General features: G+C 43.3%; 2 protein-coding genes and 1 long non-coding RNA gene across 64 annotated transcripts in view; 1 reads left to right on the forward strand and 2 right to left on the reverse strand.

Annotated features, from left to right (window-relative positions):
* Positions 1-9790: 9790 nt before the first annotated feature.
* Positions 9791-13543, reverse strand: Hax1 (HCLS1 associated protein X-1). 11 transcript variants are annotated; one of them, XM_063281443.1, is made up of 7 exons: positions 13360-13543; positions 12535-12611; positions 11998-12176; positions 10812-10863; positions 10576-10682; positions 10163-10253; positions 9791-10055 (listed from the first exon to the last, which is right to left on the reverse strand). In XM_063281443.1, exons 2-7 carry the CDS (start codon positions 12584-12586, stop codon positions 9970-9972), a joined length of 567 nt encoding a protein of 188 aa, XP_063137513.1. In that variant the 5' UTR covers positions 12587-12611; positions 13360-13543; the 3' UTR covers positions 9791-9969.
* On the forward strand, positions 13293-22606 carry LOC103691621 (uncharacterized). 4 transcript variants are annotated; one of them, XR_591204.4, is made up of 4 exons: positions 13293-13424; positions 14847-14959; positions 15785-15918; positions 21225-22606. It is a non-coding gene; the product is annotated as an uncharacterized LOC103691621 (long non-coding RNA). The 4 variants fall into 4 exon arrangements; XR_010063857.1 differs by having other exon boundaries at positions 13294-13424; positions 14847-15918; XR_010063856.1 differs by having other exon boundaries at positions 14847-22606.
* The window catches only part of Ubap2l (ubiquitin associated protein 2-like), a 55369-nt gene continuing 46832 nt past the window's right edge, over positions 14251-22787 (reverse strand). For 9 of the 49 annotated variants that reach the window (XM_063282151.1, XM_063282137.1, XM_063282136.1 and 6 more), the window contains 3 exons: positions 18307-18374; positions 16951-17148; positions 15206-15665 (listed from right to left, as the gene is read on the reverse strand). In XM_063282151.1, coding sequence (XP_063138221.1) covers positions 15570-15665; positions 16951-17148; positions 18307-18374 — 362 coding nt within the window. In that variant the 3' untranslated portion in view covers positions 15206-15569. Of the gene's footprint in view, positions 14928-15205; positions 15666-16485; positions 16537-16950; positions 17149-18306; positions 18375-21271; positions 21671-22787 lie in introns of those variants that run through there. The other 40 variants (XM_039102686.2, XM_063282159.1, XM_063282165.1 and 37 more) reach the window with 9 other exon arrangements.

Consider the following 22787-nt stretch of genomic DNA (forward strand, 5'->3'; position numbering starts at 1 on the left):
TATTGCATGTTAAAGTTTAGTTATCCAAACTAAATACATTGGAAATGAGAGGATATGTTTAAAACTTACTGTGTGTGGGGCTGTGTGATTTAACTCAGTGGTAGAGCGCTTGCCTAGCAAGCCCAAGACCCTGGGTTCGGTCCCCAGCTCCGAAAAAAAGAAAAAAGAAAAAAGAAAAAAAAAACTTACCGTGTGTAAAATTTAAGGTATTACTTTTGAGCAATAACAAAATAAAATCTTTTACTTTAAAATGTATATGATATAAACACACTTATGACAGTCACACACACATATACAACTTAAAACCAAGTATATAGCGCTTTAGAACCTTGGCTGGGCAAGTCTTATGACACATCTTGGGAAATCATTATGGATGGTCTCAGATTCAAGGTTCAAGGGGGAAATCAGATGGATTGTTGAGAGTAAAGACATCATCAGAGTTATTACTGGAGACATGGCTCTTTGGCTAAGAGCATTTGCTGCTATCGCAGCAACTAGCATGCACATGATAGCTTACAACTTGTCTATTCCAGGGGATCGGACACCTTCTTCTGGCCTCTGCAAGCACTAGGCACACATGGCACACGTACTTATATCCATCCATCATACTCATAAAGTATAAACAAATCACTTTTTATTTTTTCTTTCTTTTTTTTTTTTCTTTTCTTTTTTTCGGAGCTGGGGACCAAACCCAGGGCCTTGCTTGCTAGGCAAGTGCTCTACCACTGAGCTAAATCCCCAACCCCTTGTTTTAGTTTTTGATGCTTTTTTTTTTTTTTTCCCCCGGAGCTAGGGACCAAACCGAACCCAGGGCCTTGCGCTTGCTAGGCAAGCACTCTACCACTGAGCTAAATCCCCAACCCCAGTCTTTGATGCTTTTATTCTTCAAGACTAGTCCTAGTCCTTAAAAAATTCTTAGTTGATAGTTTTGAAATATGTGCTTTCTTTTTTAAAATAGAAACCTTATTTTATTGACTACAATGGCAGAGGGCAATTGGGCTGGGTCTTAGGCAGAATACCACAAGCAGGTGAAGTCGATAAGGAATTTGGAGCAAGGGAATGAAATAGCTTATATTTCGATGATGATTCTGTGTGTGTGTGTGTGTGTGTGTGTGTGTGTGTGTGTGTGTGTGTGTGTGTGTGTCCTCCGGGTATGTAACGGGTGCAGTGGAAAGGAGGGCACTTTTTACATCCTAGAACATTAATTCAAGCCACTGTGAGTGTTGGGGTTTAAATCTCGGCCCGTGTCTAGCAGAAACACACAAAGCCAACAAGGTTCCACGTGGAAACGTTTAATGAGAGAAGAGTAGATGAAGAGAGGAAAGGCTGACCACAGGCATGTTGGCGGAAAAGGGGGGTGGGGAGAGAAGGGACAGAGAAGAGGGGACAAGAGTAAGAGCAAGAGGGAGAGGAGGGGGGAGGGGCGGGAGCAAAAAAAAAAAAAAGAGGGAGAGGAGGGGGAAAGCAGCCCCCTTTATAGTCAGGATAGCTGGCTGTTGCCAGGCAACTGTGGGGCGGAGCATACCTGGCTGTTGCCAGGCAACTGTGGGGCGGAGCATACCTGGCTGTTGCCAGGTAGCTGTGGGGGTGGAGCTTAGACAGAATATCAACAATGAGTGTGACTTCTTGTCCTGGTCTGAGGCTAAGATCGTAAGGAACTGGGCTGACCGCAATATACTCAGATACTTAGGATAAAATGTAACAGGTTTTTTTTTTTTTTCCTTCGGAGCTGGGGACCGAACCCAAGGCCTCTACCACTGAGCTAAATCCCCAACCCCATGTAGTAGGTTTTTATCAGAACCATTGTATCTGGCATGAATTCCAGACTGAGGGTACCTAGGCTTTGAAGTAGCCTTTTGCCAGTTACTGTTATCTGAGATTTTTTTGGAGTTCTGGAGGATTCTCAGAGCCTTTGCATAACCAGGAAGTCTAGTAAGGCTGAGAATTGCTTGAGGCAATGGTGCTTTCAATACCACTCCCAGGTCAGTTGAGAGGTATGCAGAAATTGACTTGCTGAAAGTACCTTTTGTGTAACAATAAAAAGTGCTTCTAGGAAGCTCCAAGCTGGCAGGCTTTGGGTTTCAGGGCCGCGCTCAAAAACAAAACATAATACAGACTTCTACAAACAAGCAAACCTTTCTTTCCGATGGTGCTGGGAATCAAACCCAAGGCTTCCACATCCTGGGCATGCATGCGTTTTGGCACTGAGCACTAAGCCCAATTTAGGATGTCTGTAGTGGCAGCTGTGTGCGGCTTCATTGGAATGTAGAAGGTGACTTCTCTAAACCTAGGGGATGCTGTTTCTTAGCTCTATAGCATATATTTATAGCACCGTATAGTAACTGGGCAGCAGCAGAGTTGAATGGGCATTCTACTTCAAAGCCTCAGGCTCACAAGGTGTCCACCACTGCTAACAGGTCTGTTTGACGACTAAGCACTCAAAGTTTCAGCCAGCCAGAGGGGTCAAGGACAAGAGAAATGGCCCAAGCAGGGCTCATAGGGGCTCACAGAAGCCTACATGGGCACAGGCTAGGTCCTCTGCATATGTTAGGATTGCTAGTCTTGTGTTTTTGTGGGACTCCTAACAGCGGGAGTGTCTGTCATAACACTGTTGTCTCTGACTCTTCCCTCTGTTCTTGGGACCCCTTTACTCCCCTGGGATTCCTCACCCAGGCTGTAAGGATTTGTGCCTGGTCTTGTTGCATCTTGTCAGGTCTTGTTCCGTGGATATTTCTGGGAGGCCTGTTCTTTTCTTAGGGAAAACAGAGGAGGAACCTTTCCTTCCCTGGGGGAGGGGAGGTGGAGAGAATGGGGGGTTGGAGGGAGGGGAAACTGCAGTTAGGATGTTTTGAAAACAAAACAAAAAAAATAAGGAATAAAATAAAAATCTCAGTGTGGCTGGGTGTGACATCTTGAATCTCATTGTTAACATTTTTTTTTTTTTTGTTCTTTTTTTTCGGAGTTGGGGATCGAACCCAGGGCCTTGAGCTTCCTAGGCAAGCGCTCTACCACTGAGCTAAATCCCCAACCCCTCATTGTTAACATTTGTCTAAGCCCCTCCCCCACGGTTACCTGGCAACAGCCAGGTATGCCTGACTCAATAAAAAAGGGGCTGCTTGCCCCTCCACTTTTTCTTGCCTTCTTCCTCTCACTTTGTCCTCTTGTTCCTTCCCTTCCTCTCTCCCCATTCTCCTCCCCCTCTCTCCATGTACTCATGGCTGGCCTTTATTCCTCCTCTCTCTCTCTCTCTCTTTCTCTCTCTCTCTCTCAATTCCCCTCCCTATTCCCTGAATAAACTGTATTCTATACTATACTGTCATATGGCTGGTCCCTCAGGGGGAATGGATTCCTCAGCAAGAGCCCTCGAAGGCACCCCCTCTCCTGTATCTGACTACACATCCACCAAACATATTCCTCCTCTCTTTATCTTTTTATAAAACACAACATTCATCACCCTGGAAGCAGAGGCAGGCGAATCTTTGAGAGTTCGGGCCAAGCTGACTTACATAGAGAGTTCCAGGTCACTGAGGGCTATATAGTAAGATGATGTCTCAATTTTTTTTTCCAACCAGTTCTTAAGTGTATCTTGTGTTGTAAATCTTCACTAATCCTCCCAGAGAGTCCTCATGCAGATACATTGTTGTCCAGCCAGCCACTAGCATGTGACGAGCTCATTTCTGGCTTTCAATGACTTTCTTACTATTTTTTACTATGTATAGGTATTGTGCTGGCACGTATGTCTATGCACCACATGCATGCCTGGTACCCAGAGAGGCCTGAAGAGGGCACTGGGACTCCTGGAACTGGAATACAGGCAGCTATGGGCTATCATTCAGGTGTTAGAAATTGGACATGGGTCCTCGAAAAGTCACCTTAAATGCTGAATCGTTCCATCCCTGGCTCTCTTATTTTTTTTTTTTTTTTTTTTTTGGTTCTTTTTTTCGGAGCTGGGGACCGAACCCAGGGCCTTGTGCTTCCTAGGTAAGCACTCTACCACTGAGCTAAATCCCCAGCCCCCTTATTTTTTTTTTTTTTTTTTTTAGTTACATTTCTGGTTTGTCTACCACTTAACTCAACTAGGTCTTATAAGGAGCTTGCCCTTCTGTTGTTCTTGAGGTCTGGGTCAACTGGAGCTTGCTATGTAGACCAGGCTGGCCTAGAAGTTGCTGCAGTTCTCCAGACTCCTCAAGTGCTGGGATTACAGATGTGCACAACCACATCCAGCTTTATTTCCCAACAACTCCTTAAAAAAAAAAAAGACAGAGTTTCATTCTGTAGCCCAGGCTAACCTTATATCAGGGTCCTCCTGCCTCAGTTTCCCACATTCTGGGATTATAGGCATGTTCTACCATATTGTTCTCTAAAAACTTTAAAATACTCGTTGCAGGCTTTTAGCCATTTCCACCTAGTTCCCACAGTATAGTTCACCCAACAACAGTAGCAAAAATGCTGGTTTTTTATAGCCAATTCCACACTGATAAAACTTCCCAAAGAAGGGGTTTGAAAGATGGCTCATTGATTAAAAGCCCTGACTACTCTTGTAGAGTTTCCAGGTTCAGTTCCTAGCTCCACTCTGCCCCCTCCCATGGAGGTTCAAAACCATCATAATTTTAAAACAATCCTATTAGATTGCTCTTAGGTCCTCTAGAGCTGGAGTCACAGATGGTTATGAACCACCATGTGGATACTGAGACCCAAACCTGGTATTCTGTAAAAACAATACATGCTCTTAATCACAGAGCCATCTCCCCAGCTCCCTACAGTGATTTTAAAAACACCCTCTTTGGGAGAACCATTGCCCCATCGTTGTCTTCAAAGTTCTTTTTCTTCTTTAAATATCTGTCTGTCTGTCTGTCTGTCTGTCTGTCTGTCTGTCTATTTCCCATCCAAGACAGGATTTCTCTGTGTAGTCTTAGCTATCCTGTAACAGTCTGTAGACCAGGTTGGCCTTGAACTCAGAGATCATCTACCACTGCCTCTTGAGTGTTGGGATTGAGGATGAGTGCCACCACTACCTCTGTCTTAGTCAGGGTTTCTATTCCTACACAAAACACCATGACCAAGAAGCAAGTTGGGGAGGAAAGGGTTTATTCAGCTTACACTTCCACATTGCTGTTCATCACCAAAGGAAGTCAGGAATGGAACTTGAGCAGGTCAGGAAGCAGGAGCTGATACACAGGCCATGGCGGGATGTTTCTTACTGGCTTGCTTCCCCTGGCTTGCTCAGCTTGCTCTCTTATAGAACCCAAGACTACCAGCCCAGGGACAGCACCACCCACAATGGGCTGAGTCCTCCCCACTTGATCACTAGTTGAGAAAATGTCTTACAGCTGGGTCTCATGGAGGCATTTCCTCAACTGTGATAACTCTAGTATGTTGGGAGTGATGCCCTTGAAACCCTCCATTATTGATATTATTATGGTTAGAATTAAGTATGACTAGGTTCATGGAAAATCTCCAGCCAGCAGCAGAAGACTAATACAAATCTGGTGGTCAAGATAAATAATATTATGATAAAGTTCTCCTGCTGACTAATAATATGACAAACATGTGACCTTTCTAACATCCTGTCAACATCAGCTGATTCCCTGACCACACGAATACTGTGCCCTTGGCCTGCATAAATGTTTCACACTTTCCCCTCCCTCTGTTACCCATGTTATGGTATACATTCAGCCTTGGGAAAAAATAAAGTTGTTGCCTTGATCAGACTCTTGTCTTGGTGTCCTTCTTTGCGTCTCTTGTCCCCCATTCTCTTCCACGTACACCCAGCACCCCTTGATGACACTAGTACAACCTCCTTGGTCTTTTAAACATTTTTGTGGGGATGAGGGAGGGCATGTGTCACAGTACCTATATAGAGGTTAGAGGACAACTTGTGGGAGTCAGTTTTTCTCCTTAAACTCTTTAGGTCCTTGGGATTGAACTCAGGTTGCCTGGCTTGGTGGCAAGTGGCCATACCTGCCGAGCCATGTCTTGGACTCTTCAAAATCTTTCTATAGTTAACCTGTTTCTGCTTCCACTTTTACTTTTTTTTTAAGAGACAAGTTCTCACAATGTAACCCTGAGTATCCTGGACTCTCTATGTGGACCAGGTTAGCCCTGAACTCAAGAGATCACCTGCCTCTGCCTCAAGGTGCACTACACCCAACTATGCCCAATTTTATGAAGTTCTGAGGTTTAAACCCAGGGTTTCAGCTTCATGAATACCAGGTGAGCACCACTAATTCAGTTATATCTCTAGTTTCTTTTCCTTAAAAAAATATTTATATGAGTACACTGTGGCTGCCTTCAGACACACCAGAAGAAGGCATTGGATCCCATTATAGATGGTTGTGAGCCACCATGTGGTTGCTGGGAATTGAACTCAGGACCTCTGGAAGAGCAGCCAGTACTCTTTTTTTTTTTTTTTTTTTTTTTTCCGGAGCTGAGGACCGAACCCAGGGCCTCGAGCTTGCTAGGCAAGCACTCTACCGCTGAGCTAAATCCCCAACCCCCGCAGCCAGTGCTCTTAACCACTGAGCCACCTTGTCTTAGTTAGGGTCTTATTACTACTGTGAACGGCATCATGACCAATGTAAGTTTTTTTTTTTTTTTTCCGGAGCTGGGGACCGAACCCAGGGCCTTGCGCTTCCTAGGTAAGCGCTCTACCACTGAGCTAAATCCTCAGCCCCCAATGTAAGTTTTATAAGGGACAACATTTCATTGGGGCTGGCTTACAGGTTCAGAGGTTCAGTCCATTATCATCAAGGCAGGAGCATGGCAGCATCCAGGCAGACATGGTACAGGAGGAGCTGAGTTCTACATCTTCACCCAAGGAAGCCAGGAACAGACTGAGCATCCTCAGGCAGCTAGGAGGCGGGTCTCCAAGCCCACTCCACAGTGACACACTCCGCCAACAAGGCCACACTTTCTAACAGTGTCACTCCCTGGGCCAAGCATGTGCAAACCATCACACACCTCTTCAGTCCTATCTCCAGTCTTGCCCCCCTTTTTTGTTCTTTTGTGTGTGTGGGTGACTCTGGCTCAATAACAGAGGCAATAGCAGAGCTGCAGAGGAAGACATTCCAGGGTATGCTCTGGCTTTCCCAATAGTTAACCGAGGATTCATCCTCTGGAAATGAAGTATAGGTGGTTGTAAACTGCCTGACTTGAGTGTTGACAACTGAACTTGATCTTGATCCTCTCCAAGAGCAGCAAATGCTCATCAGCCTGTGCAGTTTTTATTTATTTATTTAATTTTTAAAGTTGTGTGAGTGGACAGGATGCATTCATGTATGTGGAGGGCACAGGTTGACATGGGGTGTTTTCTTCAATTGCTCTTTCCTTGTTCTCCTCACACTTTTTTTGAATAGAAAACAAAACACGAGGTTGGGGATTTAGCTCAGTGGTAGAGCGCTTGCCTAGGAAGCACAAGGCCCTGGGTTCGGTCCCCAGCTCCAAAAAAAAAAAAAAAAAAAAAAAAAAAAAGAACCCAGAAAACAAAACACACACACACACACACACACACACACACACACACACACACACACGAACCGGAAGATCACTAATCCTGCTAGACTGGCTGGCAACCAAGACCAAGACTCCTTCTTCTGCTCATCAGCCTTGGGATACAAGTGTGTGCCATTCTGCCCAGACTTTTATCTGGGAGCCAGGATCCAGAGGCCTCATGTTTGCACAAGCATGTCAATTTACTAAAGTATCCAGCCTTCTTTAGCAGTTTTTAGTGAACAATTAGTTTCAGTGATTTTGTATGGTGACTACGGCTGTGTGGGCAAGCACATAGCACAGTGGCTGTTGTGGTCAGAAGGTAATTGGTGGGAATTGCTTGCATCATGTTCATGTGGGTCCTGGGCATTTGACTTAGTTGTGAGCCTCAATGGAAAGCACTTTTTTTTTTCTGTACCATCCCTCTGGGTCATATTTTTTTATATTTGTGTACGTGTATGGGCACATATATAATGTCATAGTGAAAAATCAAAAAACTCATGGAAATTAGTCCTCTTCTACCTTGTATTGGATAGAACTAAGATGTCAGGCACGAGCCTTTACCTACTGAGACAATTTTGGCAGCCCCTTACGATATTTTCTTTTTTTTTTTTTTTCTTTTTTTCAGAGCTGGGGACCGAACCCAGGGCCTCTACCACTGAGCTAAATCCCCAACCACAATATTTTCATAATTATTATCTCATGTTTCCAAAGTCACTGAGACTTATTTACTTGACAAATTTACCTCTCTCTGTATTTTCTTCCAAGTTACTTTTGTATGTGCTTCCATTACTTATATCTGGTGATCTTTGGCTTAATTTATATTTATGACTAAACACTGAAAAGCTCATTGGAAAAATCAACTGTATTCTGATATAAGCTTATAGGAGCAGGAAAATAAGAAAACTCAAAGACATCATCTAAAAAGACAAGTATATTTATATTTTTGAGACAGGGAGTCACTATGAAAGCCAGGCCGGTTTCAAACTTGCAGTACCCTTCTCTCTGACTGGGATTGACTACAGGTGGCACTAACACACCTGGCCCTATCATATTTAAAAGTGCGATACAGGGGGTTGGGGATTTAGCTCAGTGGTAGAGCGCTTGCCTAGCAAGCGCAAGGCCCTGGGTTCGGTCCCCAGCTCTGAAAAAAAAAAGTGCGATACAGGAGGACTGGAGAGATGGCTCAGCAGCTTAGATCATTGACTGCTCATTCTTTCAAGGACCTTGTCTCAAAAAAATTTTTTTAAAAGAACAAACCTTCAGTTTAGCTAAAAAGAATTTTTAATTAAAAAAAATCTTTTGATTAGCTATAATTTTCTTTTTTTAAATTTATTTATTATATTTAAGTACACTGTAGCTGTCTTCAGACACACCAGAAGAGGGCATCAGATCTTTTTACAGATGGTTGTGAGCCACCATGTGGTTGCTGGGATTTGAACTCAGGACCTCTGGAAGAGCAGTCAGTGCTCTTAACCGCTGAGCCATCTCTCCAGCCCATTTTCTATTATTTTTAATGTTAGAAAATTATAGCTGGGCTGGAGAGAGATGGCTCAGCGGTTAAGAGCACTGACTGCTCTTCCAGAGGTCCTGAGTTCAAATCCCAGCAACCACATGGTGGCTCACAACCATCTGTAAAAAGAGATCCGATGCCCTCTTCTGGTGTGTCTGAAGACAGCTACAGTGTACTTATATATAATAAATAAATAAATCTTAAAAAAAAATAATAGAAAATAATTGCACAGGAGTGGTGGCACACATCTTTGATCCCTGCCTCAGGAAGCAGATTGAGACAGATCTCTGAGGTCTAGTAAGGAGCTCCAGGCTAGTCAGAAGCAACACAGTAAGGCCCCGTCTTAAAAACAGAAAAACCTACTTTGCCACGGGGTGCAATTTATTTCCTGAATTATTGAGTTAGTTTTCTTATACTTAGGGAAGCAGTTATCTTACTTTTACACAAATATCTTTTGGCAATCTGAGCTATCTTTTTTCTAGAAATGTTACTGGAATTATCCATTTCCTCAGTAATTAAATCATTTTCTTTTTGTGTCTAACTCTAATTTATTAAGTCTTGCTTTGGAGATGGAAAAAGTTTAATGAAGGGCTGCCAAGTCTGAGACCTTGACTTGGATTCACAATACCCACACTGTGGAAAGAATGAACTCCCACATGTCCTGACTTCTCCACATGTATACCACCTCTACTGTACACACACAAAATAAAATCATAAGCCAAGACAATTTTGAAAGCCCTGGATGGATCTGGAAATTAAAAGAACCTTGACAAAACCAAGACCAAGACCTTTAACATAAATAAAGGCTTTATTGTTCAGTTCGGATGAATGACAGACTGGCATAAGCTCGATTAATTGTTCCACACATTTAAGACCCCAGGATGACAGCAAAAGCTATGCTTATTGGCAATGGGCAACAGGGAGGGAGGGGGTGGGAAGGACCTGAAGGCCTCTGAAGTTCAAGAAAGCTATCGGGACCGAAACCAACGTCCTAGAAGCAGGTCCAGGATGGAAAAGGGATCATCCAAAGCTGAAGATCTTGGAGGATCTGGATCTAAGGAACAAAGTTATACCAAAAAAGAGAAAAATTATCGAAAGATAGGCATAACCTTTCCCCAAAAAAGTTGAGAGATGGGCCTTTTGAGTCATGCTTTAACTTACCACTTCTGGAACTGTCATGGGCTTCTTGATGGGTCACTGTGGTCTCTCTCCGGCCCTCACTGTCCACCACAGTGCGGTGTTCCTCCACTGTCTGCAAGAAAAGTCCCAACATCATATTCCTAACAGCGCTATGTTGAGTTTAGTATTTTCTTATACTGGTACCTTTCCCCAGAGCATTATCTGGACAGTTTTTTTTTTTGGTTCTTTTTTTCGGAGCTGGGGACCGAACCCAGGGCCTTGCGCTTCCTAGGCAAGCGCTCTACCACTGAGCTAAATCCCCAACCCCATCTGGACAGTTTTTTAAAAAACATCTCTCTCTTCGGTCCCCAGCTCCGAAAAAAAGAAAAGAGAAAAAAACAAAAACAAAACAAAACAAACAAACAAAAAAACCCAAAACTTCTCTCTCAACTCACCCCATCTGGCTTAGTGATCTTGGTCACAGAGATGCTTTTGAAATAGGATTTAGGCTGGGGTTGAAGAAGTGGACCCAGACCTTCCTGGGAAACCTGGGAGTCAAGATCTGGAAGGGCAGAAAGATGACAAGCCAGGATAGAGTGGAGGGAAGAAAATTAGACAAGTGTTTCAGGAAGAAACTTCTGAGAGAACTTCAGGACAATGGCATGGTAAATGTGCTTCCCTCTAGACTCACCCTTGTCCTCTCTGGCTCTAGAATGGGGACTCACAGGCCATGTATCATCCAACTGTAGAAGAAGTCACACACAATCAGTGAAAAGACACCTTTTAATCTTAAACTTACAGGTCAGAGAACCCATATTCCTCACTAGCTCCAAAACCCCAGAAATACTTCTATCTGGGTAGTTTGTGTTCACACACCTTCTTCCTCAGGTTTATATGGACTTCAGTCAAAAAGAATTCCTGAAATTTTTTCCTGCGCTTTTAAGATTCTTTCTTAACCAAGAATTGAAACTAGTAATTAAAAAAAAAAAAAAAGCACAATATTTCCATTTTCCCCTTTATAGTCTATTCTAGGTTCCAATACTGCAAAAAGAAAACAGAAGCAATGGGGTTGGGAAGAAGGCTCACAGATTAAGAACACTTCTGCTCTTTTAGGACATCAAGCAGCTGAGAGTTCCAGGGGATTCAACACCTCATCATTGCAAGCACCCGCACCCACACAATAATACAAACTCACACAGGCATGCGTGCACACGTACACGTGCACACGTACACGTACACACACGTACACACACACACACACACACACACACACACACACTCTCTCTCTCACTCTAAATTTAAAAGACAACAAATAACAGCAACAGAACCCTAACTAACAAACTCAGAGGCAGGTGGACCCCTGAGTGAGGTCAGCATGGTCTACATAGCAAGTTCTACATCAGCCAATACTAGAGACCCTGCCTCAAAATACACAAACAAACAAATAAATAAATAAATAAAATATGAGGAGAGGGAGAAGACATTCTTGCAGAAGACCACAGTTCCCAGCAAGAGCATGGTGGCTCATAATCATACATAACTTGAGTTCCAGGGACACAATATCCTTTTATGACCTCTGTGGGCACAAGGTACATATGGTACAGAGACATTCAAGCAGGCAAAATACTCGTGTGTGTGTGTGTGTGTGTGTGTGTGTGTGTGTGTGTGTGTGTTTAGGCTAGGTGTGGTGGCACACATTTAATCCAGAGGCAAAGGCAGGCAGATCTCTAAATCTACACAGTGAAGTGTTTCAAAACAAAAATCCCAATAAGGAATAAAATCCAGATAAATGCACTAATCAGATGGGCTAAATTTTCAACTCCACTCCAAGAGATTCCAATATATAAGGGTTTACAGTTCAGGTGCAGAGTACTCACCCTATGAAAAGGTCCCTGGGACCCCCAATCTGGAGCTGGTTTGGAGGATTCAGGTTTTGCATGACTCTCCAAGACCCCCTCAAAGATCCTGGGTTGGTGACTATCTGGGTACTTAAGCATTGAGTCACGAAGTGTCTGCCCCTCTCGCAATCTCACACCAGGTGTTTCTGACTCAGGACCTGGAAGTTCTGTAGAAAGTTGGTAGGTGATTCTGGGATAGGAAAGGCCTTAAAACATTTTAAATCTTTTTAAAATCAGTTTCTGCACACTATCCATCACCAACTACTCTGCAAGTTCTGTTATCCATCACTAACCCACTAGAAACCCAGCTCTCCCTCAGGGAAATTAACACACCAGGAGAGTGGGAAGGCAAGGTCCAGGCCCCCATCTCGCTGAAGATGCTATTAAAATCTCGAACTAGATCATCAAAGCCAAAGTTGCCATGGAATCGCATCCCTCCTCTGGGGCTGAAGCTGAAACCGAATTCCTCTGTAGGGTGAAAACCATCAAACGCATAGCTCTCTCGACCCCACGCACCACTGTCTTCCTCCTCTTCGTCGTCTTCATCATCGTCATCATCTCGAGTCATCCCTCCAAAAAAAGGATCTCTGTGGCTGAGAATGGAGGCAGATAAACCACGAAGACTTTAACACTGTCTAAACCCAAGGGCAGCAAAACGGTCCAAAGAGGAGATCTGGTTTTAAAACAACGCTGATGGATCTACTAGGTTTTTTAATTGTTTCTAAGCAGAGCTTCTCCGCACCTCCCAACAGCTCCCAAACGACACCCCATGGTGTTCCTTCAGGGTCATCCTGCCCACTACTAATCACCCAATGACTTGCTCACGGTCCTCTTTCCCAGACCCCCATTGTTTTCTCCGCTCAGGTCCCTGTTGCATCACCCCAGTCTGGAGAAAGGTGCCGTTTCTGTCCTCTTAACCAACGCTTTGATTACTGTGGCGGGTGAGTACTCAAGAATGCGATCTTTGACCTCTCAGCAAGAGTTAAAGGGGGCGGGAAAGGAAACTTTCCAAAAATATGAAGGGGTCAAGTGTCCACCAAAACACCCTCCCTTAAGTCCAGCCCAGGACTATTCTCACCTCCGAGGTCCAGGGAAGCCGAAAAAGCCTCGGAAAAGATCAAAGACGCTCATTCCCGTAGGGGTACTAGAAACTTTGAAACTCTGCAGCCCATGGGCAACACGAGACCACCAGTTTACGCTACCCTGTCGGATATAGCCAAGGCTTAGCGTTCGCTGCCGGAAAGCAAGCCTACGATGCGGCACTGTCGTAAAAGCTGTAACTCGGAGGAGGAAGAGGCGGGGCTGACGGCGCTCCTCAGACACGAAGCTTCTATACGCTACCTTTCAGTTTTGAGTGGGGGTGGACGTGCGAAATTCCCACTGTCCAAGGATCACATCCCTTCTAGGTGATTCTTCTTCCTGCCGATCTGCCAGACCCCAAGACGTGTTTCCGTTTCTCTCTGGAGGGTCTCAGGTAGCCGCCAGAGGGAGTGGCCTGTTCACTCAGAGGCCTGCTTCCCCCAGGATCAGAAAACACATCCCACCTCGTGTTTTGTTTCTAGACTGACGGTGACGCCTCCCACCTTGTGTTTTGTTTCTAGAATGATGTCGGTGACGTCTAATACTAGGTTAGGCAAAGTGTTTTACCAAGATACTTACACCGCGACTTCCCTACTGCTGAATAAAGATGATAGGAATCTCTTCAGCTAGTACGGAGTTTTTAAACTTTTTCCGCCCCCCCACCCCCCCCCCGACCCAGGGTTCCTGTGTGTAGGTAGCTCTGGCTGTCCTAGAACTCAATTGCAGACCAAGGGGGCTATAAACTCATGAGACCCGCCTGCCTATGCCTCCCAAGTGCTGGGATTAAAGGAGGTTGCCACCAAACACTACTATTTTTAAAAAACTAAACAGATGGCAACCAGCAACGTAAGATTTGTAGACTAGGCAGGAATGAGAAGCTACTCAAGCATGTCTTGGAAAGACTGTGCCGTTATGAAATTTGACGGTGTTTTTGTCTAACCCACTCGGGAGGTAGAGGCAGGCGGATCTCTGCTCCACACACCTGAGTTTCAGGCAAGCCAGAGCTACAGTGAGGCTCTGACTCAAAATATAGAGACCCCCACCCGCTTCATACACCAACGCAGAGATACTTGCAGTTTTAGAAGGCTGAAACAGGATCCCAGTTCTTGGCAATATGGCTTTTATAAAGAAAAATGAAACTTTTTTTTCCATGTCCAAAACCTTTTACTGCACCATGTCCCCACCCCAGGTCTTGCTCTACCATCATCCACTCCTTTCCCAAAACTTAGGCATTTCAAAGTCACATAAAAAAGGCAAGGTAAGGTATAGTGCTGAGAACCTTTAACCTTGGCACTCAAGAGGTAGAGGCAGGTAGATCTCTGAATTTGAGACCAGCCTGGTCTCCACACCAACTTCCAGCCAGTTGGGTTACAACTTCTAGCCAGTCAGGGTTACATAGTGAGATTGTCTCAAAAACATAACTCAGACAAGAACTACTATACTCCTCCAAAAAGAAAAAAGCCCTACAATTTGGTTCTGCCAGACAGTAGATAATGCTGGCTTCAGATTTCAGAATCCTTTAAATCATGCTTAGATTCCCACAAGGTCCTTTTCCTTTTAAATGTCCTTAGCTCCTTCCCCTTTCACTTCCTGAAACTTGCTGTAGGTGAGGCAGTTTCTAGAAGAAATGAAGATGTGCAGTGGTTCTTTTCAGTCACAGGATGTAAAAGGGAATCCCCTTAAGGGCAAAATATTAGCACATTAAGGTGAGAGTTCTTAAAGGGCAAAGATTTCACTTTATTCCACAGCCTTCGAGCCTGCTAGAAGAGGCCCAGTTGGTACGGTAATACTTATTCACCAAGCTGGTCATCGACGAGAGTGAGGATATCCTAGACGGAGCAAGAATGGGCAGAGGCTGAAGGTAGAGGTTTGTTTTTTTTTTCTCCTTTTTTTTATATATATATATGTATATATATATATATATATATATACAAGACACATTAATCCATTAAATTTGAGGACACAGTACAAAAAAAAACCACTTCAACTAATCCATCTGACAATGCTGTTCATATTTATGACGCCATTTTTTTTTAGTGTGTGTGTGTGTGTGTGTGTGTGTGTGTGTGGTTTGGCTTTCCTAATAATAAAGGAGGAGACTTAGGGCTGTTGGGCTGATATATATTTGGGGTGGGGGAGGGGTTTCACCTTCCCACCTCACCCATACACCACCAGGGTGAACAGGAAGAAGTGAGGGAAAGGCAGGGCCCACAGCAAAGTTTCATAATCTTGAATGCAAAGAGAAAGGAGGAAGAGGAGGGGAGGGAAGAAAATACAAATCCTATAATACATACAACAGGGTAGGATGGTAGAGGGATGGGACAGACATGAAGCTGAGGTGTGGGATGGGCCGCTGGGGGTGTGGAGCAGCGGAATCGCCCCACATTCTTTTCTCTCTTTGATGCTGTTTCCATAGTTTCCAGGCTGAGAAGCCCTCTCAGAAGATGGGACAGGAGAAGAGGGTCAGGGCCTCAGTTGGCCCCCCAGCTGTAGCTGTTGTAGGCAGACTTGTTGGTCTGGGGCTTCTGCGGGATGGAGCTGGTCTGGCTACGTTGCCCGCTGCCCGTCTGCAGGGGAATGGGAGGGTTATGGGGGAGGAAAAAGGCGTCTAGTTAGTGGGACCAATCTGTAACATCTTCAAGTGGCAATGTGCAAACAGTCATGCTCTCTCATTTCTTTTACTTAGAACCTATGAAGCTTACTTTTCAAGCACAGAAATTTTGGTCTACATAGCCTCTTTTACAAGGTGACTTTTTTTTTTTTTTAACTTTAAAGTAGAGGAAAATGAAAAGTGGACAAGGAAACTTTGAAGATAGCACGGTGAGTTGGTTCTATTCTTGTCTTCCCCACTACCCACTGCTCTGGTCTAAAAAACAAAAAACCAACTATGAGAATTCTGACCTTTTCAAAGTGAGTGATCACAAGGTGATTACGTTCTCACTCATCTCTGTGAATGCTGAAACATAGAAAGCTATCTTTGAGAGCTAATAAGCCCTATTTTAGTTGCCCAGCCACCTATGTTAGGGATCTTAAGAGGTCTCTTTTACCACTCTTCAGATCCACCCACCACCACACATTAATGAATGTGAAACCAATTCAAAGCCACAAAGGCCTGAGGCATCAGGCTCCAGATCTCCCCCAACCCCCCAAGAATCTTTTCCATTCTAGTAACCAAGTGTTTTCCAGAGTTGGGGAGGGTAGAAAGATAAAGAGGGTGTTGAGGGGGGAAGGAAGAGAGAGGATGGGGAGGCCAGAGAGCTTAGCATAGTGTTTCTGTTTGTGTATCCCGATTTGTGATTGGGTAGGCTTTTCAAGTTATCTGAGGCTGTGGAGGTGAAATGGGGACTAAAAGGTTGGTTCAAACATATCATCATTCATTTTAATTACCTGCTCCTCCTGCTGGCGCTGGCAACAGAGAATCATCTGCAAATATGGTAGCTGAGGCAGAACCAGGATATATGGAAAATAAAGGGACAAACTTGACAATAGAACTGCACTGTTAGAAGGGAAAGCTATAATGAATGTCAGGGAAGGGGGAAGGCTGGGAGAGGTTAGAGGGAAGGTGTGGCCCAGGTCTGATAGGATGAGGACAACTGTGCCATGGGAGGTGGAAGGAAGGTACCAAAGGAACTGGACAAATGGGTTTCAATCTATCCCATTCTTTTATGTTTCCTTCGCTAACTGCTCGTGTTATGTGCGCTTGTGTCTGTATGTGCTGTGTGCCCCTGGCTGGCACTGGTGAGGGCTGGGTGAAGGTGGTGGTAAGGAAGGTTAAGAAAAGGAAAAGGGAAGTAGTTTTAAGGGATAGGAAGGAAGAGGAAGGGAAAGGAGAGAGGGGGGAAGGGCTGTTACCTGGCCATCCTGCTGCAGGTGATGGTGAAGGATCTGAGAGTGTGGCTGCTGATGTGGGGTCAGAATGTGCATAAAGGGGGCAGGTGGGTAGGCAGCAGCTGTGGCTGGATTGATGGGCCCTCCACTTCCTAGGGCTGAAGGCAAGTTGAAGGAGGCAGCAGGAGTACCGGAATGAAAACCTTGTTTCTCAAAGGACTGCTATCCCAGGAGAACAGGAGGGAAAATAGTAAAGTGTGATCATTAGAAGAATCCTAGGACTTTCTGAGGTCAAACACCCTTATCCACAGAAAGTAGCATGGTCAGAAGCAATAGCATACTGCAAGTCAAATATTCAGAAATCTTAGTTCTACCTCTGCCTTTTCATAGCTCCATGATCCTAGGCAAATTAACTATGTAACCTCAGTTTCCTCATAAATAAAAGAAATATTGCTGAGCTCTTGTCATAAGGATCAAGCAGGAAGGTGACTGTTAAGAGTATGCCCTGAAGTCTTACTGGCTAGGCGTGGATAAAGCACACCTTTAATCCCAATCACTTGGGAAGCAGGTGGATCTTTGGAGTTTGAGACTAGTCTAGTCTACACAATGAGTTCCAGGTCAGCTAGAACTACAAATTGAAACCCTTCCTCAAGATAGATAAGGAAAAATAATTTCATGAGACTATAGAGAAATTTGCTGACTACTCTGGGTATTCCTGCCCCTGTAGTTACTGGAGGTGACTGACACACCTAATGGGGGAGGAAAGAGAGGATTAGCTCTGTTATCAGCCCAGTCTCTGTTCCTAGGAAGCAGTGATGTCTGCAGCCTTTCTAGCTATGGCACTGTAAAGGAATTTTGGTAAAATTAAAACTCCTTACATAAAAATCACAGACAATAGGCATATCTGTAGATAACTCAGTAACAAACACCTCACTTCATTCCTGCTTTTGGTTATGGACTTACAAAGAATGAAACTAGTTTCACTTCATCTGGTATTTATTCTCTTGCAAAGTTACAAAAATGGTAGTAAGTAGGTAGGTCAAGGGCCCAGCACCACTGCACATTAAGTAATAACCATGTTTACAATTTACCACACTTGCCCTTGTCATTTTTTTTTTTTTGAGCTGGGGACCGAACCCAGGGCCTTGCGCTTACCACTGAGCCAAATCCCCAACCCCTGCCCTTGTCATTTCTTAATTCTTTTCCTCAGAGGGCTAAATTTAAAGTTCTAGAGAAATTGAAGACAATTCTAGAGAGTAGAGACAATTCATTTTAGTAAAGGTAGGACAGGTTCCTGACATCTCTCCTGAGGGTTGTTCTAACGTCAACTCCACCTCTTCTATGTTCATCTTTCTACTTTCATCCAGACAAGGTACCTACCTGGGTTTTGGAGTACACAGAACCCGAGATATCTGGCACGCCCGTGTTACTGGAGGTGACTGACACACCTAGTGGGGGAGGAAAGAGAGGATTAGCTCTGTTATCAGCCCAGTCTCTGTTCCTAGGAAGCAGTGATGTCTGCAGCCTTTCTAGCTATGGCACTGTAAAGGAATTTTGGTATAATTTTCCCATTTTTGTCGGTTCTGAGATATCAGAATTCATAACACAAATGCTGTATAAGAATTCTTTTGTCCTTTATAGGTATTATGTACGGAATATGTGTTAGCTGCTTTTTGAGGGGAACAGGGGGTATTAGCAAAATCTCAGTAGTGTATTGTAAGCAAAAGTATATAATAAACTTAGTGTCCATTGTGAACCAGTCTATTCAAACTCTACTTGATTGTGCCCTTTAAGACGGGTAATTTGGCTCTTTCTGTTCTATAGACACTTCAAAATCCTTAACTGTTAAGTAGGAACAGACTAGTGCAGTCCCAGGAGCACTTAATCTCAGTTTACTTAAGTCTCACTTTTCTAGTTGTAGGAATTCTAGGTCTATATCCTTATGAATTAAAGGGTTGACACGAGATGAATTTCTAGTTACATAATTTAATTGATATGGGACATGGGGAAGACATAGTAAGGGGTTTAAGCCTATATGGAATGTAGAAACAATGTCATTTTCATTACTTCTGATTGTCCATGAAATAACAGCTTTAATCCATACCTAACTCATGTTTCCTGTAGAAAAATTCCCTACAACCAGTTCAGAGGAGCCTACAGCAGTATAATCCATTTCAATTTGTTCTCAAGCTGAAAAGAACTTACTACTATACTCTTTCCTCCTGAGGGTGTAAGTCAATAAATCAAGAAGACAGGAAAAGTCATGGGATCATATAACATCTCACTAGAGATATTTTAAACAAAAATGTGAAAAATAAGTTAATTAAACTAGAAATTTAATTCAGAACTGAAAAAACACATTATTAATTCCTGTAAAGATAAAAAGGAAACCAGAAAAACTGCATTCCTGTGCTCTTAGATTCTGGCCTCCAGAGGTGCATTATTCTTTTATCTGGGAACATTCTAATGGAGTTTTGTTTTGCTTTATTCCTGAGAAGAAATATATTAATGACAAAAATCACAAGGAATCCTTCATTCACTCACAATTCAACAGTCTCCATACAAATTCCAGAGCTCAAATTCTCCTAACCAATCCCTAGAACAAAGGCAGCCTTTAGGAGTTAAGTTCACAACCACTTTAGAATCTTCCAATAGAATGGTTTTCTTAAAGGGTTAAAGACTTAGTCAAGGATTAAATGCTTTTGTAGTCAGTGGAAGGACTAGGGTTTGACCTCTACCACCAAGAGAAAAGACTTTAACTGTTAAACCCTACCACAACACAAGTTGAGATAGTGCCCTTCAGAAGGAACAAATACAATTTGGGGGTGGGGGGTCAGAACCACAGAAATAAAGCAAGATTACCTGCATACTTGGAAGGCACAGAGTACACAAAGGGAACAGTTAAACAAATTCTTTTGGAGGTAACAGAGACTTTTCTTCCTCTTTTCAGACTCCAGATTCTATCTGACAGAACAATGGGTAGCAGGCATAACTTTAAGTTCAGTTATGAAAGGGGCTAAAGCTAGTGAGAGGTTTGGAAGGGAGATAAGCCAAGATATAAATAGAACATTTTAAAGACAAAAACTAGAGACAATTTCTTATCTTTACTAGCTAAGTGTATATTAGTTGGTTTGGTTACCATCAATACAAAGAGAAACTAGGGTGCTTACACAGGGTGGGAGAAGAACTGGATTCTGAAGCTGGGTGGTAAGGAGTTAACTTAGTTCTACCAAGTTCCTATCTGGTTTTTTACTTAAAAAGTTTAGGTTCAGAGATTTAAAGTTGCATAGAAGATAGAAGGGACTAGAAATTGGGAGGGAGAGATTCTATATAGTAGCTATAAGAGCCTCTATTTAATAGAAAACCTTTAAAAAACAAACAAAAAAATCAGGCATTGGTTTTTTGATTTTCACTAAAAAAGCTTGTTATTCCAGAGATCCTCAGACCAGAGTTTTGCTCTTTTTCCTACCCAACATGTCCTGCCTACCTATTACCCCAACTCAATAGTTATAATTGGTTACACTCTATAGGACCAGAAGGGTAGCTGCTATCTGGTTTCAGCTAACCAAGAGTAGTGGTCTAATTGTTCAAATTTATGCTATAAACCAAAAGCTGATAGTGTGCCAGTCAGTGAGTGCATGGAGATCAAATTTTCTAGAATGTCTGACCAAACATCTCCCATACACCTTTGGCTACATCTACAAGTAAAAGACATAGGGGTTGGGGATTTGGCTCAGTGGTAGAGCGCTTGCCTAGGAGGCGCAAGGCCCTGGGTTCGGTCCCCAGCTCCGAAAAAAAGAAAAGGGAAAAAAAAAAAAAAAAAAAAAAGACATAGTAATCTCTGAAAAGCCATCAAAGGACCATGTTCTAGGCTAGCACAGGTCCACAAAACCCAAGTCATCAACTAAGTGATCGCTAATGATATGATCAGCTATCAGCCAGTCAGTCAGCCTTTGAGAACTAGACGTAGCCTTGGATGATACTTCCCTAACAATAGCTTTGAACCACCTCTTTTGCCTTTCACCATGACATGGCACTCTAACCTTTTGTCCTTCCCATCAGCCTATGCCAGAGGCAAAGGGATAATCTATATGAAAAAGTAGAGACATAAAAGCATAGGAAATCAGTTTTGTTGTTTTTTTATTTATAAATAGCTTTACCAACCAATCAATAGGCTGGAAACAGGCTGTTTTCCCTCCACCCAAATTAAAAACCACTATACTAAAACACTAACAGCTCTTTGGCTATACTGGGGATTGACTGAAAAAGCCACCCTCCACCCTTTATCCATAATACAGCATTGGCTCCTAGTGTCCAGAAAGACATGCACGGAAAGAACGCAGAGTTAGCTAAAGAAATACCACAGTTTATTGAAGACTACAAATATTTTGTTACAAGTTGAACTACATGCCTTCCAGAAATCAAAAGCAACAGAAGGTGTGTGCATTGATGCTTCGGAGGTGCTGCACCGCTCGAACTCAAAATGGGTAAGACAGGGTCAGATACTTGGGGGAGAGGGAATTGGGGAGGGGCAAGTTCAAAAGCCCAGAAGGTATCCACCAACTCATTTCCCCAAGCCATGCAGGCCATGGCCTCAGCTCAGCAGGCTCTCCTCAGTGGTCTGGTTTCTGAAACAAGACTTCAGTGCAAATTTATACACACACACAAAACACAGCCCCCAGGCTTGGGCCAAATTAGCTCTCAGCCGTCCAGAAATGCTTGTAAGGGGGTGGATATTTTCTTCCTAAAAGGAATCAAATACATAAAGATAAATGAATTTAGAGGTTGATGAGAACAGGATAAGAGCCCTCTGTTGGGGGTTGGTAACTGGGGGTCCTCAAAAAGTTGTTATAACAGATTTCTGAAATCTTAAGGTAGGTAAGAAGCTAGGAGTTTCAGAATCAGATTCCAATTTTCATCAATCACATACCCTTTAAAATATTTATAACTGGATCACTTAGTACTTAAATGTAGTACTGAATTTTGGGATGAAGTCACTCCAAGTCCAAGCTTATACCTCTTTATCCAAAGATTAGGCTAGGTCTTGTTCAGTAAGAGGAATAGCCATAAGGGGTATGGGCATTAAATCTCAGCAGTTCTTTAAGATTTTTAAAATGTTATATCAGTTCTCCAATTACTGAAAAGCTTGGTTATTTACCCACCCAGAGCACTAGAACACTGGTTGCTCCCTCTAAATCCCATAACACTTGGGATTTTATTTACATAAAAATGTAACCAGGCTACAAGCTTTTAAAGATAATTCAACTCTTACCCCTTAGCAAGTGCACCAACCACCTCCCCCAGATTCGCCTAAAAGTCATTTAAAAAATTACATGGAACTGTTTCCCAGTCCCCTCCTAGAGTCAGATATGGGCATATACCTATTACACCACTACTCAGGAGATAGTGGCAAAAGGATTAACACAAATTTGAGGCAAGCCTGGACTTCATAGAGACCTTTTCTCAAAAACAATACAAAACAAAAACACAAAGACGCCAGATGTGGAGGGAGGTGTACACCTTTAGTCCCAGCACTCTGTGGAGGCAGAGGCAGACAAATCTGTGAATTCTAGGTCATCCTGGTTTACATATTGAGTTCCAGGACAGACAGGGTTACATAGAGAGACCCTGTTTCAAAACAAAACAAAATAAGCCAAATTAAAAAAAAAAAAAAAGCAAACACATAAAATTCAACACCACCACCACCACCACCAACAACAACACCAACAACACCCTACAAAAACAAAATCTTCTCTTTATCTCCAAAAGTAAAGCAAGACGTTAGGCACAGAAGAGCAAGAGGCTGTATATGTGTCCATAAAATCCGTACACTTCCTTCAGTGCCACCAGATGTGCAGAGC

The sequence above is a fragment of the Rattus norvegicus genome, chromosome 2, assembly GCF_036323735.1.
Source record: "Rattus norvegicus strain BN/NHsdMcwi chromosome 2, GRCr8, whole genome shotgun sequence".
In the NCBI taxonomy this organism is placed as follows: Eukaryota; Metazoa; Chordata; class Mammalia; order Rodentia; family Muridae; genus Rattus; species Rattus norvegicus.